This window comes from Phaethon aethereus (genome assembly GCF_964289735.1).
Source record: "Phaethon aethereus genome assembly, chromosome: 36".
Lineage (NCBI taxonomy): Eukaryota > Metazoa > Chordata > Aves > Phaethontiformes > Phaethontidae > Phaethon > Phaethon aethereus.
This window is the reverse complement of record NC_138612.1, coordinates 59,484-87,433: the sequence shown is the minus strand read 5'-3', so window position 1 is coordinate 87,433 and position 27,950 is coordinate 59,484. Positions and strand designations below refer to the sequence as shown.

Sequence of the window (27,950 nt, the reverse complement as noted above, 5' to 3'; positions counted from 1 at the left end):
GATCGAGGAGATGCCGCTCAACGTCGCCGACCTCATCTGAGGGGGAGGGGCGCGCCCCTCCCCCCCACCCCCGGCCCCCTGACCCCCCCCTTTGGGGTTCGGGGTTTTTTTGGGGCTCTTATTTTTGGGAGGGGTCTTTTGAATAAACGTCACTTTTTGGGGGTGACAAATCCTTCCTGCCCCCCCACCCACCCCTCCCCCACTGCGGGGTCACCCCTCCCCCCACCCCCTTTTGTAACGTTTATTTATTGGAATAAAAGCGACTTTGGGAAAAAAAAAACCACGGTTCATTGTGGGGGAGGGTCACAGGCCTCAGCTGGGGGAGGGGGGGAGCCCTGCCCCCCCCCCATTTTGGGGGACAATCCGGTGGTTCCAGTTTCTTTCCACTTTATTGCCGTGGCCTGAGAGACCAGCCCCTCCCCCCACCCCCCAAACCACTGGGCCACCTCTGTCCCCACATGTGGGTCCTGGCCATCTGCGTGACCCCCATATGTGGGTCCTGGATTGCCTGGGCCCCTCAGCCCTGCAGGGCGGTGGCCAGTGCCTCCCGGATGCGCCGTGCAGCCGCCGCCGCCCCCCGGCCTTCCTCCCCCTCCTCCTCCCCACCCTCTTCCTCCTCCTCGCCCTCGGCCTCCTCCTCCTCCTCGCCTCCCTGCGCCCCCAGGGGGTCCCCGGGGGCGGGGCGAGCCAGCGCGGAGGGCAGGGGTCTCCGCGGGCCTGGCAGACGTTGTGCAGCAGGCAGCAGGCGGCCAGCAGCGTGGGCAGGAAGGCCAGGTCGGTGTCGTTGCGCTTCTGCAGGCAGCGCCAGCGGCCTCGCAGCCGCCCCAGCGCCCCGGCGGCCGCCGCCCGCGCCGCCGCCGCCCCCGCGTTGAAGCGCCGCCGCCCGCGTCGCCGCGCGGCCTCGGCCCCTCCGTAAGGCCGCAGCAGCCAGGGCAGCAGCGGGTCCCCGGGACGGCCCAGCAGGTAGGCGGGGACGGTCACCCCCCCGAGCTGGGCAGGGGGCGCGGGGCAGAGCCCCCCGCGCTGCGCCCGCCGGTAGAGAGCGGAGCCGCGCAGGCCCAGGCCGGGCCGGCTCACCTCGATGTCCCAGAAGCAGCCGCGGGCGTCGACGGCGGCCTGCAGCACCACCGCGTGCCAGCCCCGCCCGTCGCTGTAGCTGGCGGCGTCCTCAGGGGGGGCGCGGATGGGGACGCGGAGGCGAGCCAGGACCCCGGCCAGCTGTGGGAGGGGGAAGCCGGCGGCGGCGGCCGGGGGAGCGGCGTAGGCAGGGGCCAGGATGGCCACCACGGCCTCGCAGACGTCCCGCAGGATCTTGCAGACGGTGGATCGGGAGACGCCGAACTGCTGCTCCACCGCCCGGTACTCGGTGCAGGCCCCCAGGCGCCAGAGGGTGAGGGCCAGCCGCACCTCGGCCGGCACCGCCCGGCGCATGGTGGTGTCGCGGCGCTGGATGGCCGCCCGCAGCCGCCCGCAGAGGAAGTCGAAGGTGGCGGGGCCCAGGCGGAAGTTCTCGGCCCACTCCCCGCGGCTGAAGGCCTTGGCCCGCACCGTCTCCCAGAAGGCCGAGCTCCGCGCTTTGCTCCACAGGCGGCGCTCCCGCCCCGAGGGGGCCGAGGCCGGGCCCAGCCGGCCTCCCAGCCACAGGGCCGCAAAGCGACGCCGGCTCCGGGCCCGAGCCCGGCGGTGGCGGGCGGCTCGGAGGCGGCGGGCGGCCTCTCGCAGGCGGCGCCCGCGCTGCAGCCGCAGATAGAAGAGGACGCAGAGCGCCACGGCCCCGCGGGACAGCGAGGCCGCCGCCGCCGTCGCCATCTTGAGGCGACTCCGCCTGAGGGAGGGCGCGCGGCGGCGGCAGTGCGCAGGCGCGGCGGGCGGGGCGACGCATTGCGCAGGCGCAGAGCCCGGGGCGGCGTGTCGTGCGCAGGCGCGGCGCGGCAGCGGCCCACGGGTTCCCGCCGCCGCAAAAGCGGCGAGGAGAGAGACGGCCAATCAGCGGAGGGGGCGGGGCGGCGCATGCGCGGAGCCCTTAGCTAGAGCGTGGCTAAGGCCCTTTGCGGGCCGCCCTTTGCGCAGACGCAGTGCGGAGAAAAGGGACGGGCCAATCGCGGCTCGGGGCGGGCCGGAGCATGCGCGGTGCCGTCCTGACGGGCGGCCACTCGCCGGCCGTACGGCCAATCGCGGTGCCGGAGCTGGGGCCGCGCATGCGCGCTGCGCGCCGTACCCGGAAGCGCGGCGGCCCGCCATGGAGGCGCTGCGCGGGTGGCTCGTCCCGCTCCTCCTGCCCGAGCGCTGCTTCGACGAGTTCTTCCTGCGGCTGCACCTGCTGCACGGTGCGGGGCGGGGGGCGGCGCGGGGCGTCACCGGGGGGCGGTGCTGGGGCGCGGGGTAGCGCCGCCGGCGCGATCAAGGGCGGCCGCCATGTTTCTCGCGGGCGGAAGTACCCGGCCGCGGCGGGGGCGGGGCGGGAGGCCGGCGCCGCCATCTTGTTCCCGGGCGGAAGCGGGGTGCTTGGGGGGGACCCCCCTCCGGTCCCCCTGAGCCCCCCGATCGCCCCCGCAGTGCCATGTCTGAAGATCCTTCTCAGCAAAGCGCTCGGTTACGCCATCGTCGCCGGCTCCGTCATGGGTGAGGGGTGGGGGGGCCATGGAGGGGACATGGGGCAAGGGGGTTTGTCTGGGGGTGACCGTGGGGCACGGGGGGTGGTTGTGGGGCAAGGAGGGGACTTGGGTGGTCTCCATGAGGTGTTTGGGGGCACCCATGGAGGGGGGGGGGAGGCTATGGAATGGGGTATGGGGGCTATAGGGGGAGTTATGGAGCTGGGGGGTGTCTGGGGGTGACTGCGGGGCCCTGGGGGTGTATCTGGGGCGCGAGGAGGGGGTGGTTGTGGGGCAGGGAGGGTCTCAGAGGGGCGCTAGCGGGTCTTTGGGGGCACTCAAGGGTCCCGTGGGGTGCGGTATGGGTGGTTATGGGTGGGTCACGGGGTGATCTCGGGTCTGAGGATGATCGTGGGGCACAGTGGGGGTGGCTGTGGGGCAGGGAGGATTTTGGGGGGCTCTGTGGGGTGTTTGGGGTCCCGGGGAAGGGGGGTCGGGGGGGCCCAGAGTCGCCCTCCCACCCCCCCACCCCCCTGCAGTGAAGCTGCCGCAGGTGCTGAAGGTGTGGGGCGCCCGCAGTGGGGCCGGGCTGAGCCTCCCCGCGCTGCTGCTGGAGCTGCTGGCGCTGGGGGGTAGCGTGGCCTACGGCTGCGCCCGCGCCTTCCCCTTCAGGTGGGGTGCCGGGGGGCAGGGGTCCCGGGTCCCAGGGCAGTTGGGGGGCCTGGGTGTCCCCTGACCCCCCGCCCCCCTCTGCCCCACAGCGCCTGGGGGGAGGCGCTCTTCCTCCTGCTGCAGACGCTGACCGTCAGCTTCCTCGTCCAGCACTTCGGGGGACACACGGGGCGAGGTGAGCGGGGGCGGGGGGAAGAGGAGGGGCACCCCCGGACACCCGTGTCCCCCTGACCCCCCTCCCGTGTGTGTGTCCCCAGGGCTGCTGCTCGTGGGAGGTTACGGGGTGCTGCTGGGCGCCCTCGTCTCTCCCCACGCCCCCCCGGGCCTTGCCACCCTCCTGCAGGCGGCAAATCTGCCCATCATCATCCTCAGCCGGGTGCGTGGGGGGCGGGGGGGGGGGGAGGGGCGGCGGGGGGCGGGGCAGACCACTGGTCCCCTTTGGGGGGGGGAGGGGGGAGGCCAGACACCTCGCAGGGTGGGGGGTGGGGCTGGGACCCCATTGGGATGTCTGGGTCCCGCCCAGACACTTGGGTCCCTGGGGGGAGGGGTCCTGGAGAGCCGGGCCCCCCCCCCAGGCTCTGCGGTCCCCCCTGACCGCTCCCCCCGCCCCTCCCCCAGCTGCTGCAGGCGGCCACCAACTACCGGCAGGGCCACACGGGGCAGCTCTCGGGGGTCTCCACCGCTCTGCTGCTGGGGGGGGCCCTGGCCCGCGTCTTCACCTCCCTCCAGGTGAGCCCCCACCCCTCCCCGTGCTCCCCAACCCCGCCCACGCCCCCCCCCGCCCACGGCCCCTCCCCTGTCCCCGCAGGAGACGGGGGACGCGCTGCTGGCCTTGACCTTCGCTGCCTCCGCCGCCTGCAACGCGCTGCTGCTGGCCCAGCTGCTCTACTACGGGGGGGCCCCCGCCCCCCGCCCCAAGCGGGACTGAGCCCCTCCTCCTGCCGGCGTGCACACACAGACATGGGGGGGGGGGGGCGGCCCCTCCCCCCCCAGCGCTGGACCAGGGATGGGGGAGGGGCTGGGACCCCACGGGGAGGCGGAAAAGGGGCACTGGGCCCCCCCCCGCGCTCCCAATAAAGGGGCGCCCCCCCCTCCCCCCCCCCGGCCTTGTTCTTTCTTTAATTATGGGGAATAATTAACGCTGACCCTCTCCCCTGCCACCCCCATCAGCCTGTAGGGGGCGCTGTAGGTCAACGGGGAAGCCCCGCCCTCGGTCCCGCCCTCCATTCATTCCCATGGCAGGGCACCCCCCCAAGCCAATGGAAAGCACCCTCCATTCCTGATTGGTTCTGGAGGCCGTCAGTCGTAAGTAGGGGCTCCCCAGGGTCCTATCGCCCCCACCCAAGCCCCCGAGGGGCCCCCAGACCCCTCTCCCCCCAGGGCTCCGAGGGATCCCCGGCCTCTACACCCCACCATGGCCCCCCCTTTACCCCCACTACAGCCCCCCCATGTGCCCCCAGTGACACTGACCCCTCCCAGGGGTGGATGTGCCCCCCCCAGCCCCCCCCCCCAGCGAGGCCACCAGCGTCTCGACTCGGTTTATTCCCGCCTGACGGTAGCAATATTATTTCTATGCAAAATACTCTCATCTCCCCCCCCCGCCGCGCCGGGGGGGCCCAGGGGACCCCCCTGAGGGGACCCGGGCACCCCCCCCAACCCCCCCCTGGGGTAGGGGGCTGTGTTTGGGGGGGCACCCACCCCCCGCGGGCGTACAAATATAGAGATTATATGTACAAAAACTCAAGTCCAAAGTTGGGGGGGGGGGTGGCAGCTCAGGCGCCCCCCCGGACGCCGAGGACCCCCCCCCCCGAAACGCCGCAGGGTGGGGTGGGGGGTTCTGCCTCAGCCTCCCCAAAGCCAGGGAGGGGGGCTGCCAGGGTGGGGGGACCCCACAAATCCCGGGGGGGCCACCCCCGTTAGCCCCCATCGCTTTCGTGGTGTCGGGCTGTCCCCCCTGCCGGTGTCCCGTGCATGCAGCCGCCTCCAGGTGGGGGGTCCCAGCCGGTTCGGGGGGGGCCCCCCGGTGCAGGGGGGGTGCCGGGGCAATGGGGGCTGGGGGAAGGGGGGGCCCCCCGCCCCTAGAGCCGCTCGCGGGCCGGCACCCAGATGTAGGGGCCCGAGAGCTCCTCGATGACGCGCTTGACCTTGTGGTAGATCTCCTCGAAGCTGTCGCCCTCCACCATGGCTGCGGGGGGGAGGAAGGGGTTAATGGGATGCTGGGGGGGCAGGAAGGGACCCCCGGCTTTGGGGGTCCGAGGGGGAGCTGGGGGAGGGTCCCCCGGGGTTCTTGTGGGGGTCCCTGTGGGACTGGGGGCATCTTGGGGCTGTCGGGGGGGGGGGAGGGGGGGCTGGTTCAGGGATCCCAGGGGGTGTGGTGTCTGGGGGGGGGGGGGGTGTCCCTGCGGTCCCAGGGCTTTTCTAGGGGGGGCCCCGGGGGTCCCTCTGGTCGCTGTGGGGAGCTCTCGGTGGGGGCTTATTTGGGGCTGGGGGAGTGCCCGTGGTCCCGGGGTGGGGACTGAAGGTGTTCGGGGTCCCCGCTCCCCACCGGAGAAGCACTCGGTGAACTCCTGCTCCAGCTTGGTCGCGCGCTCGAAGGCCTTTCGCGCCTGCTCCTCCGTCACCCGCTTGCTGATCTCCCTGGGGGCGGGCCGAGCGCTCCAGGCCCCGCCCACAGCACGGGCCCCGCCCACAGCAGACTCCGCCCCTTAGCTCCTCAGTAGCCTCCACTGCAGCAACGCCCACTGGGGCCTCGAGCCCCGCCTTTATCCCAGGCCCTGCCCACCAGCCCCTTAGTTCCCGCCTCTCATGCCATCCACCCGTTCCATAAGCCCCGCCCCCAGCAGAGGCCCCACCTACCAGCCCCTTATAACCCCGCCCTTTGTGCAGGCCCCGCCTCACCCAAACCCCGCCCATCTATCCCCACCAACTCGCTAAGCCACGCCCCCTTCCAAACTTCCTCCAGCCCCAGCGCAGCTGCTCGAGTCCCCTCCCACCTCCCCCACAGGCCCCGCCCCGACAAGCCCCGCCCCACCAGCAGGCCCCGCCCCTGCCGAGCTCCCTCCAGCGCAGCACCTGCTCAAGTCCCCTCCCGCCTCCCCCACAGGCCCCGCCCCCCCGCAGGCAGCCCCGCCCCCCGCGCAGGCAGCCCCGCCCCCCGCAGGCAGCCCCGCCCCTCACAGGACGTTCTCCAGCGACTTGGGGCGGATGAAGATGGCGATGGGGTGCAGCTGGGCTGCCTGGAGCCGCCGCACCGCGTTGGCCGACACGTCCAGGATGCAATGCTTGCCCTGCCCCGCCCCACAACGTCACTGCCACGCCCTGCCACGCCCTGCCCGCGCCCCGGAGCCGCCCACCGGGCCACCCCGGCCCTGCCCCATGTCACCTTGGGGCACCCCAGGGCCGCCCATGGGGCGACACCAGGGCCGCCCATGCCCCGTGCCCCCCCGGACTTCCCCGGTGTGCGTCCCGGTGCCCCCCCCGGTGTCCCCCACCTGCTCGGCCACCTCGCGCACGGACTGGACGCTGGTGCCGTAGAGGTGGCTGTTGTACTGCCCGGCCTCGATGAACTTGTGGCCCTGGATGTCCTTCTCCATCCGCTCCCGCGAGGCCACGAAGTGGTAGTCGCGCCCGTCCACCTCGTACTCCCGCTTGGGTCGCGTCGTGTCTGGGGACGGGGACGGCGTGGGCGCGGGGACGTGGGGACAGCCCGGGGATGGGCACAGGGATGGGCATGGGGCCATGGGGACAGCCCAGGGGTGGGCACGGGGACGTGGGGACAGCCCGGGGATGGGCATGGGGACAACCCGGGGACGTGGGGACAGCCCTGGGGCGGGCACGGGGACATGAGGACAGCCCGGGGACATAGGGACAGCCCTGGGGCAGGCACAGGGACGTGGGGACAGCCCTGGGGATGGGCACGGGGACGTGGGGACAACCTGGGAGTGGGCACAGGGACGGGCATGGGGACATGGGGACAGCCCTAGGGCGGGCACAGGGACATGGGGACAGCCCGGGCACATGGGGACAGCCCTGGGGCAGGCACGCGGACATGGGGACAGCCCGGGGATGGGCATGGGGACGTGGGGACAGCCCGGGGATGGCCATGGGGACGGGCATGGGGACATGCGGACAGCCCTGGGGCAGGCACGGGGACATGGGAACAGCCTGGGGACGGGGACAAGGGCAGCAGTAGATTTGCCGTCCACCTTGTGCCCCCCCTTGGGCCAAGTCGTGTTTGGGGACACGGGCACGGGGACGAGGATGTGGCACCCTGGGGGCGGGTCTCTGGGGGCAGCCGGTGGGGACAGGGCCACCCCCGGAGCCCCAGGGGCAGCCGCGGGGCTCCCCCACCCCGTGTCCCCCTCATGTCCCCACTCACGGGGGACGCAGGAGCCGAACTTGTCGGGGAACTCGGAGAGGAGATCGTCGTTCACCCGGTCCTTGGTGGGGCCCAGGATGATGATGGGGCGCGCGTAGTGCACTGGAGGGGCGGAGGGGTTACGGGGGGTCCCGAGCCCCAGCGGGGGGCACGACAGGACCCCCCCTCCTCCCCCGAACCCCCGACTCACCTTCCATCTGCGTCACCGTCTCGTAGCTCAGCACCGCGTCCTCCCGCCCTGCGGGGACACGAGGTCAGCGCCGGCGGGGGATCCCCGCGGCCGGGGGGGCACCCCCCCCACCCCGAGACCCCCCAGGGCTGGGGGGACCGTGGCGACCCCAGCTCCGGGGGGTGCCGCCCCCAGGGGACCCCCCGCAACATCTGGGGCTGGGGGTCGCCCCGACCCCCCCAGGGGATCCCGGTGTCCGGGCCCCCCCCCGCAGAGCAGCAGCCAGAGTTGGGGGACAGAGACAGCGTCAGAGCAGGCGGGGGACGGGGGGGGCAGCGGGGGGGCAGCGGGGGGACGGGGGGGGATGGGACAGGCAGATGGGGGGCAGCACCCACCTTGCGAGCCCGATCCGGGGACCCGATCCTGGGGGGGGCAGCGACAGAGAAAGGAGAGAGGAGAGTGAGAGGCAGAGGCGGGGGGGGGGCGGGTTGGGGGGGCCCCGGTTGAGGGGGGTGGGTTTGGGGGGGGGCCGGGGGGACCCCGGTTGGTGGGCGGGGGAGGGGGCTCACCTTGGCCTTTAGCCGCGTCCACTCCCGCCGCTCCACCCTGCGCCGGAGAGAGCCCAGACTGGTCGCCCAGTGCTCCCAGTGCCCTCCCCCCAGTGCTCCCAGTGCCCCCCCAGCACACATGGGGCTTGCTGGGCACAGAGATGATGTCGGGGGGCTCCTGGCCCCTCCAGTGCGCCCTTATTGCTTCCCAGTGCCCCCCAGTGCCTCCCAGTCTCCCCAATCTCTTCCCTAGTGCCTCCCAGTCCCTTCCAGTATCGCCCAGTCCCCCCCACTGCCTCCCAGTCCCTTCCTACTACTTCCCAGTCCCTCAGAGTCCCCCCCCACTGCCTCCCAGTGCCCTGCTACTGCCTCCCAGTGCCCCCCAGTCCCTCCTACTACTTCCCAGTCCCTCTACTACTTCCCAGTCCCCTGCCTACTACATCCCAGTCCCTCCCAGTACCCCCCACTGCCTCCCAGTCCCTCCCAGTCCCCTCCTACTACTTTCCAGTCCCCCCAAGTCCTTTCCCTACTACATTCCAGTCCCACCCAGTACCCCCCACTGCCTCCCAGTGCCCCACTACTGCCTCACAGTCCCCTCCTACTACATCCCAGTCCCCTCCTACTACTTCCCAGTGCCTCCCAGCGCCCCCCCAGTCCCTTCCCTACTACCTCCCAGTGCCCCCCCGGCCCCGCCCTCGCCCCCCGCCCGGCCGCACCGCCGCTTGCTGGGGACGAAGCCGATGTCGGGGGGCTGCCCGGGGGGCAGGACGTGCCGCGCCTGCCACCACTCCTCGTCGGAGGCGTCCAGGACGTGCAGGACGTCGCCGAAGCGGAAGCTGAGCGCCTGGCTGAGGAACCCGCAGTCCTTCGCCTTGTCGTAGTCGAAGAGCGCCCTGCGGGGACACGGCCGTCGGGGGGGGCCCTCGGGGGGGCCCTGCTCCCCCGCCACCCCCACTGTGCCCCCACGTCCCCCAGTGTCCCCCCGCGTGCCCGTGATGCCTCAGCATCCCCCCACGTCCCCCAGCGTCTCCCCACGTCCCCGTGACCCCCCAAGCGCCCCCCCACATCCCCCAGTGTCTCCCCACGTCCCCGTGAACCCCCCAGCGTCCCCCACGTCCCCCAGCATCTCCCCACGTCCCCGTGACCCCCCCAGTGCCCCCCAGTGCCCCCCGGCCCCGCTGACCGGACGTAGAAGCCGCGCTTGGGGTCGCTGCGCAGGGAGGCGCTGCCCGAGCCCAGGCTGCTGCTCAGCAGCTGCTCCCGCAGGTCGTGGATCTTGGCCTCGAAGCGGCTGTACTCTGCGGGGACGGGGGCGTCAGGGGACCCCCGGGGACCCCCAGGGCCCCTTGGGGACCCCCAGAGACCGCCCCCCGCTCACCCTCGGGCTTGTACTGGGCGATGATGGTGACGGTCTGGCCGGCGTTCTTCAGCGCCACCGCCGCCTGCTCGTGCGTGGCGCTGCGCAGGTCCACCCCATTCACCTACGGGACGGGGACGCGTCACCGCGGGGAGGGGGACGGCGACGGGGACGCATCCCCGAGCGGACGGCGACGGGACACGTCGCCAGCAGAGGGGACGACGACGGTGGCGACGATGGGGACGGGGACGCGGCGCCGTGGTTAGAGGGATGGGCACGGCGGGGGGACGCGGCGCCGTGGGGAGGACGACGGCGACGCGGCATCAGGGGTCTTGCCGCGGGGACGCGGCACGAGGCTGCCGTAGGGCCGCCCGCGGGGCTGGCGACGGGGACGCGGCCGTCCCCGCGTCACTCACGGAGAGGATCTGGTCGCCCTTGCGCAGCTCCCCGCTGAGGTCGGCCGGGCCCCCGGCGAGGATGAAGGAGATGAAGATGCCCTCGCCGTCCTCCCCCCCCACAATGTTGAAGCCCAGCCCCGTCGAGCCCCGGTGGATCACGATGCGCCGCGGCTCCCTGGGGACGGGGACACCGCCGTGGGGACAGCCCGGGGCGAGGGGACGCCCCGGGGAGCCGGGGGACGGCAGGGACGCAGGGGGATGGCACAGGGACAGGGGGACACCCCGGGGATGCCGGGACACCCCCAGGACATGTCCTTGGGGACCTTAGGGACACCCCCAGGACATGTCCTTGGGGACTCTGGGGACAGCCCAGGGGCATGGGGACACCCCAGGGATGCCGGGACACCCCCGGGAGAGAGGGACACCCCCAGGACACACCCTTGGGGACCCTGGGGACATCCCAAGGTCATGTCCTTGGGGACAGCCCAGGGACACCCCCAGGACTGTGGGGACAGACCAGAGCCATGGGGACGCCCCCAGGACACGGGGACACCCCAGGGATGTGGGCCAGCCTCAGGACGTGCTCTTGGGGACAGCCTAGGGGACACGGGGACAGCCCAGGGACGTGGGGACGTCCCCAAGATGTGCCCTGGGATGAGGGGACAGCTGAGGGACGCGGGGACACGCCCTTGGGGGCCAGGGGACATGCCAGGGATGGTGGGACACCCCAGGGACAGGCTTTGGGGACACTCCAAGGACGCGGGGACACCCCCGGGATGCCGGGACACCGTGGGGACACGGGGGACGGTACCTGGGGACGTCATCCTCTGCCAGCAGGTCCTTGGGGCCGGGGGAGTAGCGCCGGGGGGACGTGGGGGTCATGGCCGGGGGGAACTCGGGGCCCAGGTAGCTCTGGGGACCCAGATCCGCATCCAGGTGCGCCGAGTAGGCTGGGGACAGCGGGACAGCGGGGTCAGGGGCGGCGGGGACGCGGGGGGATGTGGGGGGACGCGGGGGGACGCGGGGGGACAGCGGGGGGACAGCGGGGATGGGGACAGCGGGGATGGGGACAGCGGGTCCCACCGCCCCGGGGAGAGGGGAACAGCGCGTCCGGCGTCCCCCCCCGTGTTCCCCCCCGTGCCCCCCTCTCACAGCTGGTGACGTCGGGGGGCGCGAAGGTGTCCCCGAGGAAGGTGGCGGCCGGCTTGGCCACCCGCAGGTAGACGACGTCATAGGTGTTCTTCAGCGCCGCCACCGCGTCCTCATGCATCACGTCCTCCAGGCTGACGTTGTTCACCTGCGGGGACGCGGGGGGCTCAGGGGGGACACGGGGGGCTCAGGAGGGGACGCAGGGAGCTCAGGGGGTGACGCGGGGGGGACGCGGGGGCTCAGAGGGGATGCAGGGGGCTCGGGGAGGGGGACGCGGGGGGCTCGGGGAGGGGACACGCAGCCCGGCCCCATCACCTGCTGCTGGCCAGCATCTCGTCCCCCACCCGCCCGTCCCCGTCGCATCCCCATCCCTGTCCCCCCTCCCCACGCCCCCCCCCGCCACCCCCCACTCACGGCCAGGATCTTGTCCCCGATCTGCAGCCGCCCGTCCTTGTGCGCGGCGCCGCCCTCGATGACTTTGGTGACGTAGATGCTGTTGTCCCCCGGGATGTGCTGGTTGCCCACGCCCCCCGCGATGCTGAACCCCAGCCCTGGGGGCAGACGCGGCGAGGGGGGGGTCAGCGCAGGGACCCCCACGCCCTGTCACCCCGCCGGCCGGCCGGGCCCTGGGGGTCCCTGGCTTGGGGGGTCCCCAAGGTTTGGGGGTGGGGGGGAGCACAGGCCAGTGTGTCCCCATGGGTGGGGGTCCTGGGGATGTCTCTGGGGGTGGAGGGTCCCCATGGGCACCCCGGGGGTCCCAGTCCCAGGCTGAGGGTCCTGGGGTGCCCGGGGGGGGGTGTTCCCATCTGTGGGGTTTCCCCTTGTGATCCTGGTCCATGAGATACCTCAGGTTTGGGAGTCCCGGTGCTGGCCCATGGGGGTACCGGGGGGTCTTCAGGTTTCAGGGTCGCTGGGTCCCATGGGGCTCCCAGGTTTAGGGGTCCCGGGGCCAATCTATGGGGATCCCTGGGTTCAGGAGTCCCCAGTTTTGGGGGTCCTTGGTGGAGGATCCCACAGGGCTCCCCAGGGTCAGGGGTCCCAGCGCCAGACCCTGGGATGTCCCCAGTTTTGGGGGTCCCTGAGGGGATCCCACGATTCTCCCCAGGTTTGGGAGTCCCAGTGCCGGTCGCTGTGTTGGGGGGTCCCCGTGTTGGTCCATGGGGGTCACCAGGGTGGAGGCCCCTGAGGGGATCCCACGGGGCTCCCCAGCTTTGGGGGTCCCAGTCCTGGTCCCCTGGGGGCCCCTGGGTTTGAGGGTTCCTGAAGGGATCCCACGGGGCTCCCCAGGGTCAGGGGTCCCGGTGCTGTTCCCTGGGGGCGCCGGGGGGTCCCCCGTACCTTTGGGCCCCTTGATGAGCTTGACCTCCACCACCTTCTCGGCCAGGGCCTTGCGGCGCATGACGTAGAGGCGGACGACGGCGCCGGCCTCCTTCAGCGCCTCCACGGCCGCGCTGTGCGTCACCTCCCGCACGTCCGCCTCGTTGACGAACAGGATGCTGTCGTTCACCCTGCGCAGGCGCCCGCTCAGACCGGGGGCGGTCCTGGGGGGCTCTGGGGGGGGGGGGCCAAGGGGCCCTACCCCGCACCGCCAGACACCCGCTCGGTGCCTGTGTGGGGTCTAGGGGGTTTGGGGGCTCCAGGGGGTGTCCTGGCGGGGGTCTGGGGATTCTTGAGGGGCTCCAGGGGGGGCCTGGGGGTCCCAGAGGAGGTTGGGGGGCCCCCACCTCATGCCAGACACCCACTCAGCACCTGTATGGGGGTCCTGCCCCTGCTTGGCACCCACCCAGGGTCTAAGGGGGCCCGGGGGGGGCAGGAGGGGGCCCGGGGGGGCTGGGGGGGGGGTCGGGGGTCCCCACCTGAGCCGCCCGTCCTGGGCAGCGGCGCCGCCGGGGATGATCTTGGTGATGAAGATGCTGGGGTCGTCCCCAACGTGGGGGTTGTCGGTGCCCCCCGCGATGCTGAACCCCAAACCTGAGTTACCCTGGAGGGGGGGCGGAACGTCAACGCCGGGGGGGGCCGGGGGGCACCCCCACACCCTGCAGTGGGGCTGGGGGCACCCCCACACCCCACATGGGGACAAGGGACTCGATGCTGGGGCGGGGGGGGAGTATTGGGGGGCTCAGGGGTCCCCAGCAGGGTCCTGAGGTCCCCAAGGGGGGCTTGGGGGGGGCCCAGGGGTTGTTGGGGAGCTGGGGGGGGCATGGGGTGCCCCAGGATCACTGTGGGCACAGGGTGGGTGTTGGGGAGATGGGGGGGGCTGAAGTGGTTGGGGGGGGGCCTTGGGTCACCCCAGGTGATTGGGGGGGGCCTGGGGGGATCCAGGGAGGTCAAGGGGCCCCAGGGAGGGTGTCAGGGATTTGAGGGGGGGGGCAGGGGGAGTTGGGGGGCTCCAGGGGTGTTTGGGGGCCCCGGGGGGGGGTCTGTCAGGGAGTTGGGGGGGGCCCAGGGGGGTGTCGGAGGCTGGGGGGGATATGGGAGGCTCCAGCAGGGTCTGGGGGCTGGGGGTGTCCCCGGGGGGGTCTCACCCGCTCCAGCGTGATCTCCTCGTACTCCATCTCGCCCTCGGTGCCGTTCACCTGCGGGGAGACCTGGTCAGGGGGGGCCGGGGGGCGGGGTCAGGGGTCACGGGGGGGGCACGGGGGTCACTCACGTAGGCGGGGGCCTCCAGCGTGTCGGTGTTGACGATGACAGGGGGCGAGTTGGCCTGGGGGCGGGGCACAGGGGATGGGGGGGGTCACACCGGGGGGGGGGGGCTGTCAGCCCCCCCCCCAGCCCCTGCCTGCAGTTACCACGGCAACGCCACAACGGCGGTCGCCATGGCAACGGGAAGATGGGGTTCCCCCCCCCCCAGCCCCTCCTCCTCGGGGAGGTTGGGCAAAGTATGCTGGGAAATCCCCCTCCCCCCCCACGGCCCCGCCCATACCAGGGTACCCCCCTCCGCGGGGGGGTGGGGGGCCCAGACCCCCCCCAGAGCTGTGTGTGACGTGGGGGGGGGCGAGACAGGGGGGTGCAGCCCCCAACACACAACACAAAACACCCGCACCCAACAACACCCCAACAGGCAATGGCACCCCAGCACCCAACAACACCCCAACACCCAACACCCACACCCAACACCCAACAGACACTGCAGCACCCGACAACACCCCGACACCCGCACCCAGCCCCCAACACACAACACCCGCACCCAACAACACCCCAACGGACACCCCAGCACCCCCAACACCCACACCGAACACCTCAACACGCAACAATCGCACCCAACACACAACATCCCGACAGACACCTCAGCACCCAACAATACCCCGACACCCGCACCCCACACCCTGACAGCCCCAGAGCAACAGGGCTGTGCGACAGCGCCGGGCACCCCCGGGACGCTGACACGAACCCCCGGACGCTGCGCGTGACCCACGCGACGCGGTGTGACGGCACCACAGCTGTGTGCCGCTGACACGGCTGCGACACCGCGCGTGACACGCCGAGTGCGCTGAGGGACACCCAAACAGCACCCGGCTGTGTGGCACCGCGGGACGCTGCCTGTGACACCATCACAACCCATGCGTGTGACACCACCACGACCCCCGTGACACTGCCACGACCCGAGTGACGCTGCCTGTGACATCACCACAATCCCCGTGACACCGTGATGACCCGAGTAACACCACCTGTGACTTCGCCATGACCCATGTGACATCATCACTACCCCATGACAGTGGGTGTGATGTCACTACAACCCGTGTGACACCATGACCCCTGTGACACCACCTGTGACATCACCACAACCCACATGACATCACCACAATTCACACGACACCACCTGTGATGTCACCATGACCCCCATGACACCACCACGACCCCCCATGACACCACCTGTGATGTCACCACAACCCGTGTGATGTCATCACACCTGCGACGCTGCCTGTGACATCACCACAACCCCCATGACATCATCACGGCCCCTTTGGCAGCCGGGGGGGGTCCCCGCCGCTGGGGGTGGTTGGGGGCGGGGACAATCGAGCCCAGCGGGCGGGGCACGATGCGGTGGGCGGGGGCTCTGGGGGCGGGGCTTACCTGGCTGGGGAGGTGGGCGGGGCTCTGCTCCAGCGGGGGGCTGTCCTCATCTTGGTACCGGTACTTCTGCGGGAGACACCGGGCTCAGGGGGGCCCGGCCCCGCCCCCGCCAGTGGGAAAGATTAATTAAGAGGCCGGAGCAATTAGGGCGGCCGCTCGCGGGGCCCGGGGGAGGCCCAGGGCTCGTTACTTAATTAACAGCAGGGACAGACGGGGGGGGGTCGCCCCGGCCCGGGGGCACCAGATTAATCCCGGCGGCGATTTGCGCCCTGGCCAATCCCGGCCGGGATTAAGGGCTAAGCCAGGGCAGGGGGGCCGGGCCCCCCCCGGACGGGGCCATCGCCCCTGCGAACTGGGCCACCCTCCCGCCAGCCCCGGGCCACACTGGGGGGCTCCTAGTAAGCCCCTGACCCCCACGACGGGGGCTGCTCCCAGTGCTCCCAGTATGACCTGGCAGCCAGATGCAAGCAACGGGGTCCGGTGCCCCCTCCCAGTGCCCCCCTTCCAGTCCCCCGAACCTTGCAGCCAATACAACCGGCAGGCATCCAGTGCCAGCTCTCCCAGTGCCTCCCAGTAACCCCATCCCAGCTCCCCCAGTACCCTCAAGCCCAGGTCCCCCAGTGCCTCCCAGTCCCTGCTGTCCCAGTATCCCCAGTACCCTGATTCCAGCTCTCCCAGTCCCCCCAGCACCCCCATCCCAGTCCCCACAACACCCCCATCCCAGTCCCCCCAGCGCCCCCATCCCAGGCCCCCCAGCGCCCCCCAACACCCTGATCCCAGCTCTCTCAGTGCCCCCAGCCTCCCCAGCATTCCCCATATTCCATTCCAGCGCCCTGTCCCAGTCCCCCCAGTGCCCAATCCCAGCTCTCCCAGCGCCCTGTCCCAGTCCCCCCAGTGCTGCCCCCCCAGTATCCCCATCCCAGCGCCCCCAGTGCCGGATCCCGGCTCTCCCAGCGCCCCCAGGCCCGGCCCCCGCCCCACCTTGCAGCCGAAGGCCAGCGAGAGGCTCCGGTCCCGCCAGACCACCCGGCACTGGCAGAGCAGCGGCGAGAAGCAGCCGGGCGGCCGGCGGGGCCCCGCCGCCCCCAGCGCCCCGCACCCGCCCGGGCCCGGGCCCGCCATCCCGGCCCCGCGCCTCCTCCACCGGGCCCCGCCCGCCCATTGCGGCCGCGATTAACGGCCCGCCGCCGGGATTAACGGCGCGGGGCGGGGGGGCCGGAATGACCACGCCGGCACCCGGGTCAGGCCCGGCCTGAGCCCCCCGGGCCGCCGTACCGGGCCCGGCCTGGCCCATCTCGGCCACCGTACCGCGACCGTTTCCCCCGGGGACCTGTACCGGGCCGGGACTGACACACAGACCGCCTCCCCCGGGCCCCGTACCGAGCCCGGACTGCCCCCTCCGCCGTAGCCCGCACTTCCCCGCGCCGGGCCGGGCCTGGCCCCTCCCGGCCCCCGTACCCGCCCCGACCCCTGCGGAGACCCGTACCAAGCCCCGCCCCCCGGTCGTCGTGGCAACGCGGGGCGCCAAGAGTTAACGGAAGGGAGGGAGGGGGCGAGGGAGCGGCGCGGCGCATGCGCGGGGCCGCGCGCACGTGGGGTGGGGTGGGCGGAGCCTCTCCCTCCCGCGCTGCCTCCGGCCGCCGTTGCCGGGCAACGCCGCGGGGCCGCGTCGCCTGGCAACGGGGAGGGGCCGCGTCGCCTGGCAACGGCGCGGGCGGGCGCGGGCAGCGATGGGGGGTGCGGGCAGGGATGGGGGGGGCGCAGGCAGCGGTGGATGGCAGGTGGGGGGGTGCAGGCAGGGAGAGCGCAGGCAGGGTGCGCAGGCAGGAGTGGTCACAGGCACGGCATGCAGGCACGGTGTGCAGGCAGGGAGAGCGCAGGCACGGGGTGCAGGCAGGGAGGGTGCAGGCAGGGCGTGCAGGCAGGAGTGGGCGCAGGCACGGTGTGCAGGCAGGGAGGGCGCAGGCAGGGTGTGCAGGCAGGGGGGCGCAGGCACGGCGTGCAGGCAGCAGTGGGCGCAGGCAAGGGATGGGGGGGGATCACCCGCCTCCGCTGCCCACACCAGGCCTAAAATACCCTGCCTGCACTGCTGCCCGCACACCAGGTGATGCCGAGGCCCCGTGTAGGCCGCGGGAGGCGGGGGAAGCAACAACCGCACGCGTGTGCGATGCCTGTACCCCTTCGGCACACGCGTGTTCACACCCGCTGCCTGTTGTGTCCCCCCCACGCACACGCGCAGCACCATGGCAACACACGCACCCACCACATGTCGAACGCCCCCACGATGGGGGGGCCTGACACCCCCATGATGGGCAGGGGGTGACACAGTCCCAGAGGGGCGGCTGTGTCACCCCCTGCCCGTCGTGGCAGTGTCGAGGCCCCCTCCAGTGTCACCCCACAGACCCCCAACACCATCGACACCAACAGCCATCACGCCGGTTGAGAGACCCCCCCCACACCCGTGGGATGGACAGGGACCCCCAGGTCCTCCAGCGCCACAGAGACCTACAGTCCCCTGGCGATGGACAGGCCTCAGCGGTGTGTGTGTGTGTGCGCGTGTCCCCTCCCCAAATGACAAGCGGGGGACCCCCGCCCCATGCTGTGACAGGTGGAGGCCGTGGGACCACAGAGAGGACCCCCAAGAGCACAGAAGGCCCCCCCCAAGACCCCCAGGACCATAGAGCAGCCCCCTCCCAGGGCCACAGAGAGGACCCCTGGGGAGCATAGAGCAGACCCCCATGACCATCGAGGGAACCCTTGGGACCCCCATAGCATCCCTCCAGGACCACAGAGCAGCCCCCTCAGGAGCCCAGAGAGGACCCCCAGGACCATAGAGCAGCCCCCCCCCAGGAGCCCAGACAGGACCCCCAGGACCACGAAGCAGCCCCCCCAGGAGCCCAGAGAGGACCCCCAGGACCATAGAGCAGCCCCCCCAGGAGCCCAGACAGGACCCCCAGGACCACAGAGCAGCCCCCCCAGGAGCCCAGAGAGGCGCCCACAGCCGCCCCAGGGCCCTCCCCGGTCCCCGGCCCCCCCCGGCCCGTTGTCCCCCGGGGTGCCCCCCGGCCCCGGCCCCGGCCGTACCTTGGTGGTGACGATGCACAGACAGTCCATGGCGGCGGCCGGGGCCGGGGCCGGCGCTCATGGGCCGCCGGGGCGGGCGCGGGGCTCGGCCGGGGCCGCCCGGGGCGGGGGGGGGGGGGGGGAAGGCGGGCGGTGCGGGAGGACCGGGGAGGGGGGGGGTGAAGGATGGAGACCGGGGAGGGGGGCGGACGGAGGAGCGGGGATGGAGCGGGGGGAGCGGAGCCCCGGCGGTGCCGGGGGATCCGGCCGGAGCGGGGCCGGGGGAGGGCGGGGAGGGGGGAGCGGGGACGGGACGGGGCGGGCGGGCGAGGAGAGGCCGCGGGCGGAGGACGGGGGGGACGCGGCGGCGGCGGCGGCGGAGCCGGAGCGGAGCCGGGCGGGGGGCGGGGCGGGGGGGTTAACCCTTCCCCTGCCGCCCCCGGGAGGAGCGGGGGGGGGGGCGAGGCACCGTCAGCGGGGGGGCGGCACCGGGGGGCGACACCGTGACAGGGTGCGGGCCCCCCCCCCGGGGGTGCGGGACCCCCGGCACGCGGCCCTCGGGGGTCTGTCGGGGGGGTCGGGGTTACCCGGAGCCGCGGGGGGGGCGGGGGGGGTCTCCGCCACCGTCACCTCGTAGCTCTCCTGGATGTCTGCGGGATGGGGCGGGGGGGGGGGGGTGTCAGGGGCTCTGCCCCGCCCCCCCCCGCCCCCCCACCCCCCAAGTCCTCCCCCACCCCCCCTCAACGAACGGGGAGTCAGACACCCCTCCCCCCCCCGCTCCGTGCCCCCCGTGTTGCCCCCCCCGCACCCCCATCACGCCCCCCACAGTCCCAACCCCCCCCGCCCCCATCGCTCTAGCCCCGCCCCCGCCCGCCGCCCCCCGCCCCCCCGTACCGAGCAGGGCCTGGAAGAGGGGGCTCTGCAGCACCCCCAGGAGCTGCTGCGCCCGGAGCCGGGGCGGGGGGCCCAGCGCCTCCTCCAGCAGCCGCAGGGCGCCCACCCCTGGCCCCCAGCGTGGGTCAGAGACCCCTGGGACCCCCCAGGGCCCCCCAATATGGAGCAGGGTCCCCCAGCAGCCCCCCTGGGACTCCCAGGGGCCCCAAATATGGTGCAGGGACCCTCAGCAGCCCCCCTGGTACCCCCCAGGGCTCCCCAGTATGGCACAGGGATCCCCAGGAGACCCCCGGGACCCCCCAGGACCCTCCAACGTTGCACAGGGACCCCCCAGGAGCCCCCCGGGACACCCCAAGTGCCACCCAACGTGGGTCAGGGCCCCCCTGGATCCCCAGTGTGGGCCAGAGCCCCCCCATATGCCCCCCCAAGCCCCCTGCCTGGGCCAGGGACGCCCTGTAACCCCTCGCCAAGGACCCCCACTGTGCATCACAGCCCCCCCCCCATGACCCTCTCAGACCCCCCAGCATGGGTCAGGGACCCCTTTAACCCCCCACGGGCCCCCAACATGGGGCAGGGTCTCCCCCCTGATCCCCCAATTCCCTGTGCCCCCCCCCCAGCCCTCCCCTCCAGGCCCTCCAAGGTGACTCAGGGCCCCCCCGGGCCCCCAGGACCCCCCGGCCCCCGCGCTCACCCCTGCGTCCCAGCGCCATGGCCCGGGCTAATCCCCGCTGAGCCACGGCTTAGGGGGGGATTTAGGGCCCCCCCCGCCCCCCTCCGGTGCATGGTGGGAAATGGAGTTCAGGGCCCCCCCCCAGCCCCCCCGGGGGGACACAGGAGGGAGACGAGGGGCCTACAGGCACCCTTTAATAAGCAGCCACAATTAATTAGGCACAAAACGAGGAGAGCCCCCCCCAAAGCAGGGAGCCCCCCCCCCCCCCGGCTGCTCAGCCCCCCTGGGGAGGGAGGGGCTGGGGGTCCCCAAACCCTCCAGCAAGGAGGAGGGGGCTCCTGAAACCACCGCTGTCACGGAGGGGGGAACCCTTGAAACAGCTTTTCCTTAAGGCACCCCCAACTCCCATCATGGATCTGGGGGGGCCTAAAGCCCCCCCCCAAGGAGTGTTGATGCTGTCGCCCACCCAAGGGGGAGCAAAGATGTGCCCCTCCCAAAACGGGGGGCTGAGAAGAGATGGCCTGCCCGGGGCGGGGGGGGGGCACGGATAAGGCAGTGTGGGGAGGGGGGAAGGCGATGGGGGTCAGGACCTGCGGGGGGGGGGTAAGGGGGGGATTTGGGGTCAGATTTGGGGGTCCAGATCCACTGGGGGGGGTCCAGGGTGGAGTTGGGGGGGCCTGGAGATGGCGGGGTTGGGTCTAGGAACAGACTGGGGGGCCCAGAGCTGGGTTTGGGGGTCCGGTTCCACTTGGGAGGGGTGGGGGAGGGGCTGGGGGTCCTGGAGGGGGTCAGAAGCCGAGGGGGGTGGGGGCAGCGACCCCCCCGCTCTCCACCACGGCCCGGGCGATGGCGCGCAGGTTGCGGAAGCTCTCGGCGGGCAGCGGCCGCAGCGTCGCCAAAACGCGCTGGTGGGCCTGGGGGGGGGGCGGGGTGGAGACGGAGGGGGGTTGGGGGGGGTACCGACCCCCCCATTCCCCCCCCGGCCCACCCCCCTCACCTCCTGGCACCACGTGTCGCAGAGGAGCCGCTCGTGCTGCGCCGTGGGGTGCTCCATGGCCAGGGAGCGCGACGCCCTGGGGGGCAGAGGGGGGGCTGAGCCGGCCCCACGTATTGGGGAGGGGGCAGCGGGGACACCCCCCACCCCCCCGAAGCCCCCCCGTACCTGGAGAGGACGACGGCCATGGCGTAGATGTCGATGGCGGCGTCGGCCACGCGCTTCAGCACGAACTGCTCGTCTGGGGGGGCGGGGAGGGGATTTGGGGAGGGGGCTGAGGGCACCCCCAGACTCCTCTGAGCACACACCCCCCCCCCCCCCAGCAGCCCCAAATCACCCCCAGGGCTGGGGCAGAGCCCCCCAGGCCCGTGTTAAGGAGGGGCCCCCGGGGGTCCCCCTACGCTCCCAGGGATGCCCACGCCCCTGGGGGTCCCCCCACGCCCTCAGGGGCCCCCCCACGCCCCCGGGAGTCCCCCCACGCCCCCCCCCCACTCACCCACAATCTTCTTGCCGTGCTTCAGCAGCAGCGCGTCAGCCGTCTCGGCGAAGAGCTCCAGGCACCGCAGGGTCTGGGGGGTTTGGGGAGGGCGGGGGGTCGTCGCTGGGGGGGGGGTCTCGTCCACACACCCCCCACCCCCGTGCCCCCCCCGGCCCCCCACTCACCTTCTGGGCGCTCTCCTGCAAGTCGGGGTGCACGTGGTCCCGCAGGGAGAGCCCCGAGCCCAGCCCGGCTTTCCTTGGGGAGGGGGGCGCAGAGCAGTGAGGCCCCCCCCCCAAACTGCCCCCTCCCCGGGAAAAGGGGGGGCGGGGGGGCGCGGGGGGGTTGGGGTACCTGCGGAGGCGGTGGGTGACTTCTCCGGCCAGGACCCCCACGTTGCTCAGGGGGTTCTTCAGGGCCTTCTGCAGCGCCCGCAGCTGCACCCCCAAAGTCTGGGGGGGGGGGGTCGGTGGGGACGTCAGGGATGGGGGTCCCCAAATGTGGGGGGTCCTCAGCCCCCCCAACACTCCCCCAACCGCAGCCCCTACTCACCCCACCTTCCCCCCAGGACCCTGGCGGGGTCCTGTGGTGCTAATTGGGGTCCCGGCCCCCTAATGGGGGTCCCACGGCCCCTATCCCCCCCCCCAGCCCCCCCAGCCCCCCCACCTGGAAGCCGTTGAGGGCGACGAAGAGGCGCAGGATGTCGTTGGTGCCCTCGAAGATGCGGAAGATGCGCAGGTCCCGCAGCACCCGCTCGACGCCGGCCTCCTGCGGGGCAGCGGTGGGGTTGGGGGGGGTGTCCCCACAACCGGGGGGGGGGCAGGGGGCACCCTACAGCTTGGGGGGCGGCCCCACAACCGGGGGTCCCGCTCACCTGCATGAAGCCCATCCCTCCCATCACCTGGATGCACTCGTCCGTCACGGTCCAAGCCGCCTCCTGCCGCAAGCAGAGGGGTGAGACCCCCCCCCCGACACCCCTCCCTCCTCGAGGGGGGTCCCCAAAACCAGGTGCCCCCGATCCGCCCCCCTCCGGCCCCTCACCGAGCCAAAAATCTTGCTGATGGCCGCCTCGATCTGGAAGTCGGTGGCTCCCTGGTCCATGTTGGCGCTGATCATGTACGCCATGGACTGGGGGGGCAGAGGGGGGGTTGAGGGGCCCGGGGTGGGGGCAACGACCCCCCAAGCCCCCCCCCCGGCGCCCACCTCGGTGACGTAGTGCAGCAGCGCCATCCGCGCCAGCTTCTCCTGGACGGCCCCGAAATTATGGATTTTGTCCCCAAACTGGGTGCGGTTGGCGGCATGTTCCACCTGGGGGGGGGGCACGGGGGGGGCGGGGGGCTGGGGGGTGCAGGGGTGGACCCCAGGCCTCATGGCTTTGGCCAGGAGCCCCCCATGCTGCTGGGGCGGGGGTTGGGAAGGAACCCCAGGGGTTGGGGGGCGTCCCCAGGGGAGTCAGGGGATTGGGGGGGGGGTCTAGGGGGGGGTCCTGGGGGACAGGGGTGTTCTTGAGGGGGGGTAAGAGACCCCCCAGGGGCACGGGGAGGGGTATGAAAGTGTCTTGGGGGGGTCAAGGGGGTGCAGAGAGGTCCTGGGGAGGTAAGGAGGGGTCTGGGCGGCCTATGGGGATCCGGAGGGGGGTCAGAGTGTACAGAGGGGTCCGGGAGGGGCACAAAGGAGGGTACAGAGGGGTCCGGGGGGGTCAGGGTGTACAGAGGGGTTTGGGGGGTCAGGGTGTACAGAGGGGTCCGGGGGGGGCACAAAGGAGGGTACAGAGGGGTCCGGGGGGGGGCACAAAGGAGGGTACAGAGGGGTCCGGGGGGCGGCACAAAGGAGGGTACAGAGGGGTCCGGGGGGGTCAGGGTGTACAGAGGGGTCCGGGGGGGGGCACAAAGGAGGGTACAGAGGGGTCCAGGGGGGTCAGGGTGTACAGAGGGGTTGGGGGGGGGGCGCTGAGGGACCCCCAGGGGCACAGAGGAGCGGGCTGGGGGGGCTGGGGGGGGGGGCCGGGGGGTACTCACGGCTTTGGCCAGCACCCCCCGCATGGTGCCGGCCATGGCGGCCGCCATGCCGAAGCGGCCGTTGTTGAGGATGTTCATGGCCACCTTGAAGCCCCCCCCGGGCGCCCCCAGGACGTTCTCGGCGGGGACGCGCACCCCCTCGAAGTGAACCTCGGCCGTGTTGGACGCCCGGATCCCCATCTTCTTCTCAGGGGCGCCGCTGGGGGGGGGGGGGTCAGGGTGAGCCCCCCAAAGCCCCAGGGACAGCCCCCCCCAGGTCAGCCCCCCGCCCCCGGGACCCCCACTCACTGCGTGACCCCCCCGAAGCCGCGCTCCACGATGAACGCCGTTATCTTCTCCTTCGTCTCGCCCGTCCCCTCGTCCCGCAGCGGCGTCTTGGCGAAGACGGTGAAGATCTCGGCCAGCCCCCCGTTGCTGTGGGGGGGGCATGGGGTGCGGCGATGAGCCCTCAGACCAGCCCCCCCTCCAGGGACCCCCCGGGACCCCCATCCCGCCCCACCTGATCCAGATCTTGCTGCCGTCCAGGGTGTAGAAGGTGCCGCAGGGGCTGGGCTGCGCCCGCGTCCGGATGGAAGCGGCGTCCGAGCCGCTGCCCGGCTCCGTCAGGCAGAACGCGGCCACCGTCTCCCCTGGGGGGGTCACGGGGAGGGGGCTCAGGGGGTCCCCAGCTCCCCCAGACACTCCCCCCCCCGCCGCCACCGCGTCCCCGTACCGCTGGCCAGGCGCGGCAGGTATTTCTTTTTCTGGGCGGGGGTCCCGTAGAGCAGCAGCCCCTTGAAGCCGATGGACTGGTGGGCTCCCAGCGTGATGCCCACCCCCAGGTCGTGCTGGCCCACGATCTCCACTAGCCGGGCGTACTGGGGGGGGGGGCATAGTCATTGGGGGGGGGGCTGGGGAGGGGGTCCCAGGGATGGAGCTGGGTGCTGGGGGCTGAGGGAGGGATGGGGGGTGGTCCCAGGGGCGAAGAGAGTCGTGGGTGGGGGCACAGTCATTGCGGGGTGGGGCACAGTCATTGGGGGGGGACTGGGGGGCAGGGGAGGGGGTCCCAGGATGGAGCTGGGTGCTGGGGGCTGAGGGAGGGATGGGGGGTGGTCCCAAGGGTGAAGAGGGTCTCGGGGGGGGTCACAGTCATTGGGGGGGGCTGGGAAGGGGGTCCCAGGGATAGAGCGGGGTGCTGGGGGCTGAGGGAGGGATGGGAGGTGGTCCCAAGGGCGAAGAGGGTCTCGGGGGGGGGAGGGATGAAGGGGGGGCCCCAAGGGGCTCAGGGAGGTCTGGGGGGGGGGTCCCAGGGCCAGAAGGTGGTCAGTGGGGTGAGACCACGGGTGCAGAGGAGGGAACCCAGGGGTGGGAGGGCATGAGGGGGAGATGGGGGCTTGGGGGGGTGGGGGGTGTCCCAAGGGAAGAGGGTCTCTGTTGGGGGGGCGCTGGGGGTCCCCAAGGGGGAAAGGGGCTGTCAGAAGGGGGCCCCAAGAGTAGTTGGGGTTCCTGGGGGGGCTGAAAGGAGTCTCTAAGGGGTTGATAAGGTGTCTGGGGGCTTGGGGAGGGCTGGGGGTGTCCCCATGGGGCAGGGGGGGCCCAGGGGGTGGCTGAAGGGGTCCCCAGGGGGCCTGGGGGGGCTGATGAGGGTCCCAAGAGGCACAGAGGGTCCCCATGGGCTTGGGGACATTTGAAGGGCGGCAGAAAGGTGTCCCCCCGAGGGGGGGGGCAGAGGGGGTCCCCACCCTCACCTGGGTGTTGGAGAGCCCCAGCCCCCCCATTCGGGGGGCACCTGCAGCCCGAAGGCCCCCCAACTCCTTCAGCCCCTGCAGCGTCGCGTCCTCCACCCGCTCCAGCGCGTCGTTACGGGCCGGGTTGTTCACCTCCTGCACGGGGGGGGGGGGGGGGGTGTCAGGGCAGGGGGACCCCCAAACCGCCCCCCCCCGCCCGTTCTCAGAGCCCTGGGAAAGGGGCTGCCGTTGGGTCGCCCCCAAATCCCCCCTTTGCACCTCAAAAAAGCGGGCGACGGGTCCCACCAGCTCCTGCAGCGTCTGCTCCTGCTCCTCGCTCAGCGCTGCGGGATGGGGGGCGTGTCACCGGGGGGGGGCCCCAAGGCGGGGGGCTGCCCCCCCCCCATCGTTTCGGGGTCCACCCACCTGAGGGGTACGGGAAGACCTGCTCCACGTTCAGCCGCCCCAGGAACATCCCCACGGCGAAGGACTTGGACTCCTGGGGGGGGGAATATGGGGAGGGGGGGGCAGCACGCAGCCCCCCCCCCAGTGCCAGATGCCCCCCCGCGGAGCCCCCCCCTCACCTCTAGGGCGGGCTGGGCCTTGGGGGGGTCGCGGCCGCCGCGGCTCCGGTTTGTGCAGCACGGCCTGCGGGGGGGGGGGGGGGGGGGGGGGGGGGAGTGAGAGCACCCCGACCCCCCCCACCCCCCGAAACACCCCCCAAAGCCCCCGACCCCCCTCCCCAGCCCCCCAGAAACAACCCCCGACCGCCCCAGAAACACCCCCCAGAAACAATCCGGACCCCTCCCCCCCCCCCGAAACACCCCCAAAACCCCCAACCCCCCCGACCCCCCCCAAACCCCCATCCCCCCGCCCCCAACCTGCCCCCCCCAACAACCTCAAGACCCCCCCTCCCCCACGACCCCCCCCAGGGGTCCCCCCGCACCCCTGCGCCCCCCAGGCGTCCCCCCCCCAACCCTGCCCCCCCCCCCCCCACGCCCTTCCCCGCCCCCCCATCACCTTTCCCCCAGTTTCCACCGCGCGCCCTCTGCCCCAGTTCTGGTGTCACGGCGCGGGGGGGGGGGGGGGGGCGGTTTTTGGGGGGGTCCCTACCTCAGCCTGGTGGGTGCTCTGCAGCCGGGCCCCCCCGAGCCTGGGCATGGGGCGGGGGGGTCACAACGGCCCCACCGGGGCGGCCCCACAGGGCCCCCCCGCCCCCCAAACCCCCCACCCCCCCCAGCGCTGGGACCCCCCAAAGCGCCGGCCCCCCCCCGGCCCGATCCCGGGGCCCCCAAACTCATGAGACCGCCCCGCCCCCCATCCCCAAGGTGCCCGGAACCCCCCCCGGGACACCCCCGGACCCCCCCGATCCCGCTCAGCCCCGCCCCGTCCCGGGGCTCACCCCGGCGGGGCCCGGCGGAGCGCGCGCAGCCCCCGCCCCAGCCCGGCCGCTCCCCGCATGTCGCCGCCGCCCTCCGGTGTCCCGGGCCCGTCCCGGTGTCTCCGTGTCCCCCCGCCCCTCCCCGCCAAGGTCACGGGCCGGGCGGGGCCGCCCCGCGCGGGGCACGCTGGGAAATGTAGTTTGCACGCGCACGCTAACGTATGCAAATGAACCGGCGGGCGGAACCCCGCCCATAGCGACACCGCCTCCGCCCCGCCGTAAGATGGCGCCCGCGCCCAGCTGGGAGGGAGCCAAAATGGCGCCCGCCGCCTTGGCCCCGCCCCGCCGCCACCGTGACACACCCGTCGTCATGGTGACCCCATCCTCCCGCCCACGGGGCGGGGCCGCGCCGTGGGGCGGAGCCGGCGGAGCCAGACACGCCCCCTGGGGGACTATCCCGGGGGGGCGGGGCTATCCCGTGGGTCCCCACGGGGTTCGGGGGTCCCATGGGGCTCGGCGTCCCCACGAGCAGGACGGTCCCCACGGGGTCGCTTTTCCCGTGGGTCTGGGTTCCCCACGGCAGGGCTCCCGTGGACAACGGGGGGGTGTGGGGTGTGGGGTGTGGTCCCCACGGAGGGGGAGGGGAGATGCCTGTGGACAGGGGGGTTCTCCCTGGGGGGTGGGGAGCCCCCCGTGGGTGCCGGGAGCCCCCCGTGGGTGCCGGGGGCGGACAGAGCGACGCTGACCCCCCCATACGAAGGCCGCGGCGCCGTTTATTTACAGGGGGGGCTGCAGCCCCCACGCGAACTCCAAAATATTATTCTTAAAACAACAGGGGGGACCCCCAAAACCCCGCCCAGCCCCCTCAGGGGGCACCGGGACAGACCCGGCCCCTTTTGGGGGTGCCCCCCACCCCCAGGATGCTTCAACCACCCCAGCACCCCCAAACCGGGGGGGAGGGGTGGGGGGCCCCCCAGAAAAAGCAGGGTGCGGGGAAATAAAAGTTTAAAAAATAACACACATGAAAAACCGCTTCCCCCCTCTATTTACAGCCTGACTGTACACCTGGGGCCCCCCCAAACCTCTGTCCTGGGGCAGGGGTCCCCCAAAACAAACCTCCTGGGGCAAGGACCCCCCCACTACCTGGGGCAGGGGTCCCCCAGCCCCCCTCCCAGCCCCGAGACCCCCAGGGTGTGGGGTTCCCCTAAACTTCATGGCCTAGGGGTGGGGGTCACCCCCAAAACCTCTTCCGTCCTGGTGGGGCAAAGGTCTCCCAAAACTCATGGCCTGGGGTGAGGGTCCCCCAAACCTTGTGGCCTGGGGTTAGGGTCCCCCAACCCCCCAATCTTAGTGGGGGGGGGGGGTGGCCATGAGGCTGCCCCAAACGTCATGGCTTGGGGGGGAGGGTGC

The 27,950-nt window shown here is 72.7% G+C and overlaps 3 protein-coding genes across 4 annotated transcripts; 1 reads left to right on the top strand and 2 right to left on the bottom strand.

Annotated features, from left to right (window-relative positions):
- Positions 1-2,239: 2,239 nt before the first annotated feature.
- On the top strand, positions 2,240-4,191 carry MPDU1 (mannose-P-dolichol utilization defect 1; the record flags this gene model as incomplete). The annotated part of the gene is made up of 7 exons (XM_082012364.1): positions 2,240-2,327; positions 2,557-2,622; positions 3,131-3,263; positions 3,353-3,438; positions 3,521-3,639; positions 3,882-3,992; positions 4,072-4,191. 7 exons carry the CDS (start codon positions 2,240-2,242, stop codon positions 4,189-4,191), a joined length of 723 nt encoding a protein of 240 aa, XP_081868490.1.
- Positions 4,192-5,341: 1,150 nt separating this feature from the next.
- DLG4 (discs large MAGUK scaffold protein 4) lies at positions 5,342-18,450 on the bottom strand (the record flags this gene model as incomplete). 2 transcript variants are annotated; one of them, XM_082012359.1, is made up of 21 exons in its annotated part: positions 5,342-5,448; positions 5,809-5,900; positions 6,441-6,550; positions 6,755-6,927; positions 7,642-7,743; positions 7,832-7,879; positions 8,206-8,233; positions 8,380-8,416; positions 9,075-9,251; positions 9,542-9,656; positions 9,737-9,839; positions 10,132-10,288; positions 10,925-11,063; positions 11,266-11,410; positions 11,677-11,813; positions 12,601-12,770; positions 13,119-13,243; positions 13,788-13,847; positions 13,913-13,966; positions 15,337-15,402; positions 18,421-18,450. In XM_082012359.1, 21 exons carry the CDS (start codon positions 18,448-18,450, stop codon positions 5,342-5,344), a joined length of 2,175 nt encoding a protein of 724 aa, XP_081868485.1. The 2 variants fall into 2 exon arrangements, with proteins under 2 accessions (XP_081868485.1, XP_081868486.1); XM_082012360.1 differs by having other exon boundaries at positions 13,788-13,838.
- A 2,301-nt stretch (positions 18,451-20,751) lies between these two features.
- Positions 20,752-25,652, bottom strand: LOC309414969 (very long-chain specific acyl-CoA dehydrogenase, mitochondrial-like; the record flags this gene model as incomplete). Its single annotated transcript, XM_082012351.1, is given in 19 exon segments — positions 20,752-20,877; positions 20,961-21,036; positions 21,126-21,198; positions 21,454-21,526; positions 21,621-21,693; positions 21,790-21,887; positions 22,102-22,203; positions 22,310-22,372; positions 22,477-22,563; positions 22,639-22,743; positions 23,454-23,652; positions 23,742-23,867; positions 23,953-24,082; positions 24,166-24,310; positions 25,181-25,215; positions 25,218-25,239; positions 25,241-25,315; positions 25,439-25,503; positions 25,586-25,652. Coding segments are annotated over 19 exon segments (1,722 nt in total). The 5' UTR covers positions 25,635-25,652.
- Between the last annotated feature and the right edge of the window lie 2,298 nt (positions 25,653-27,950).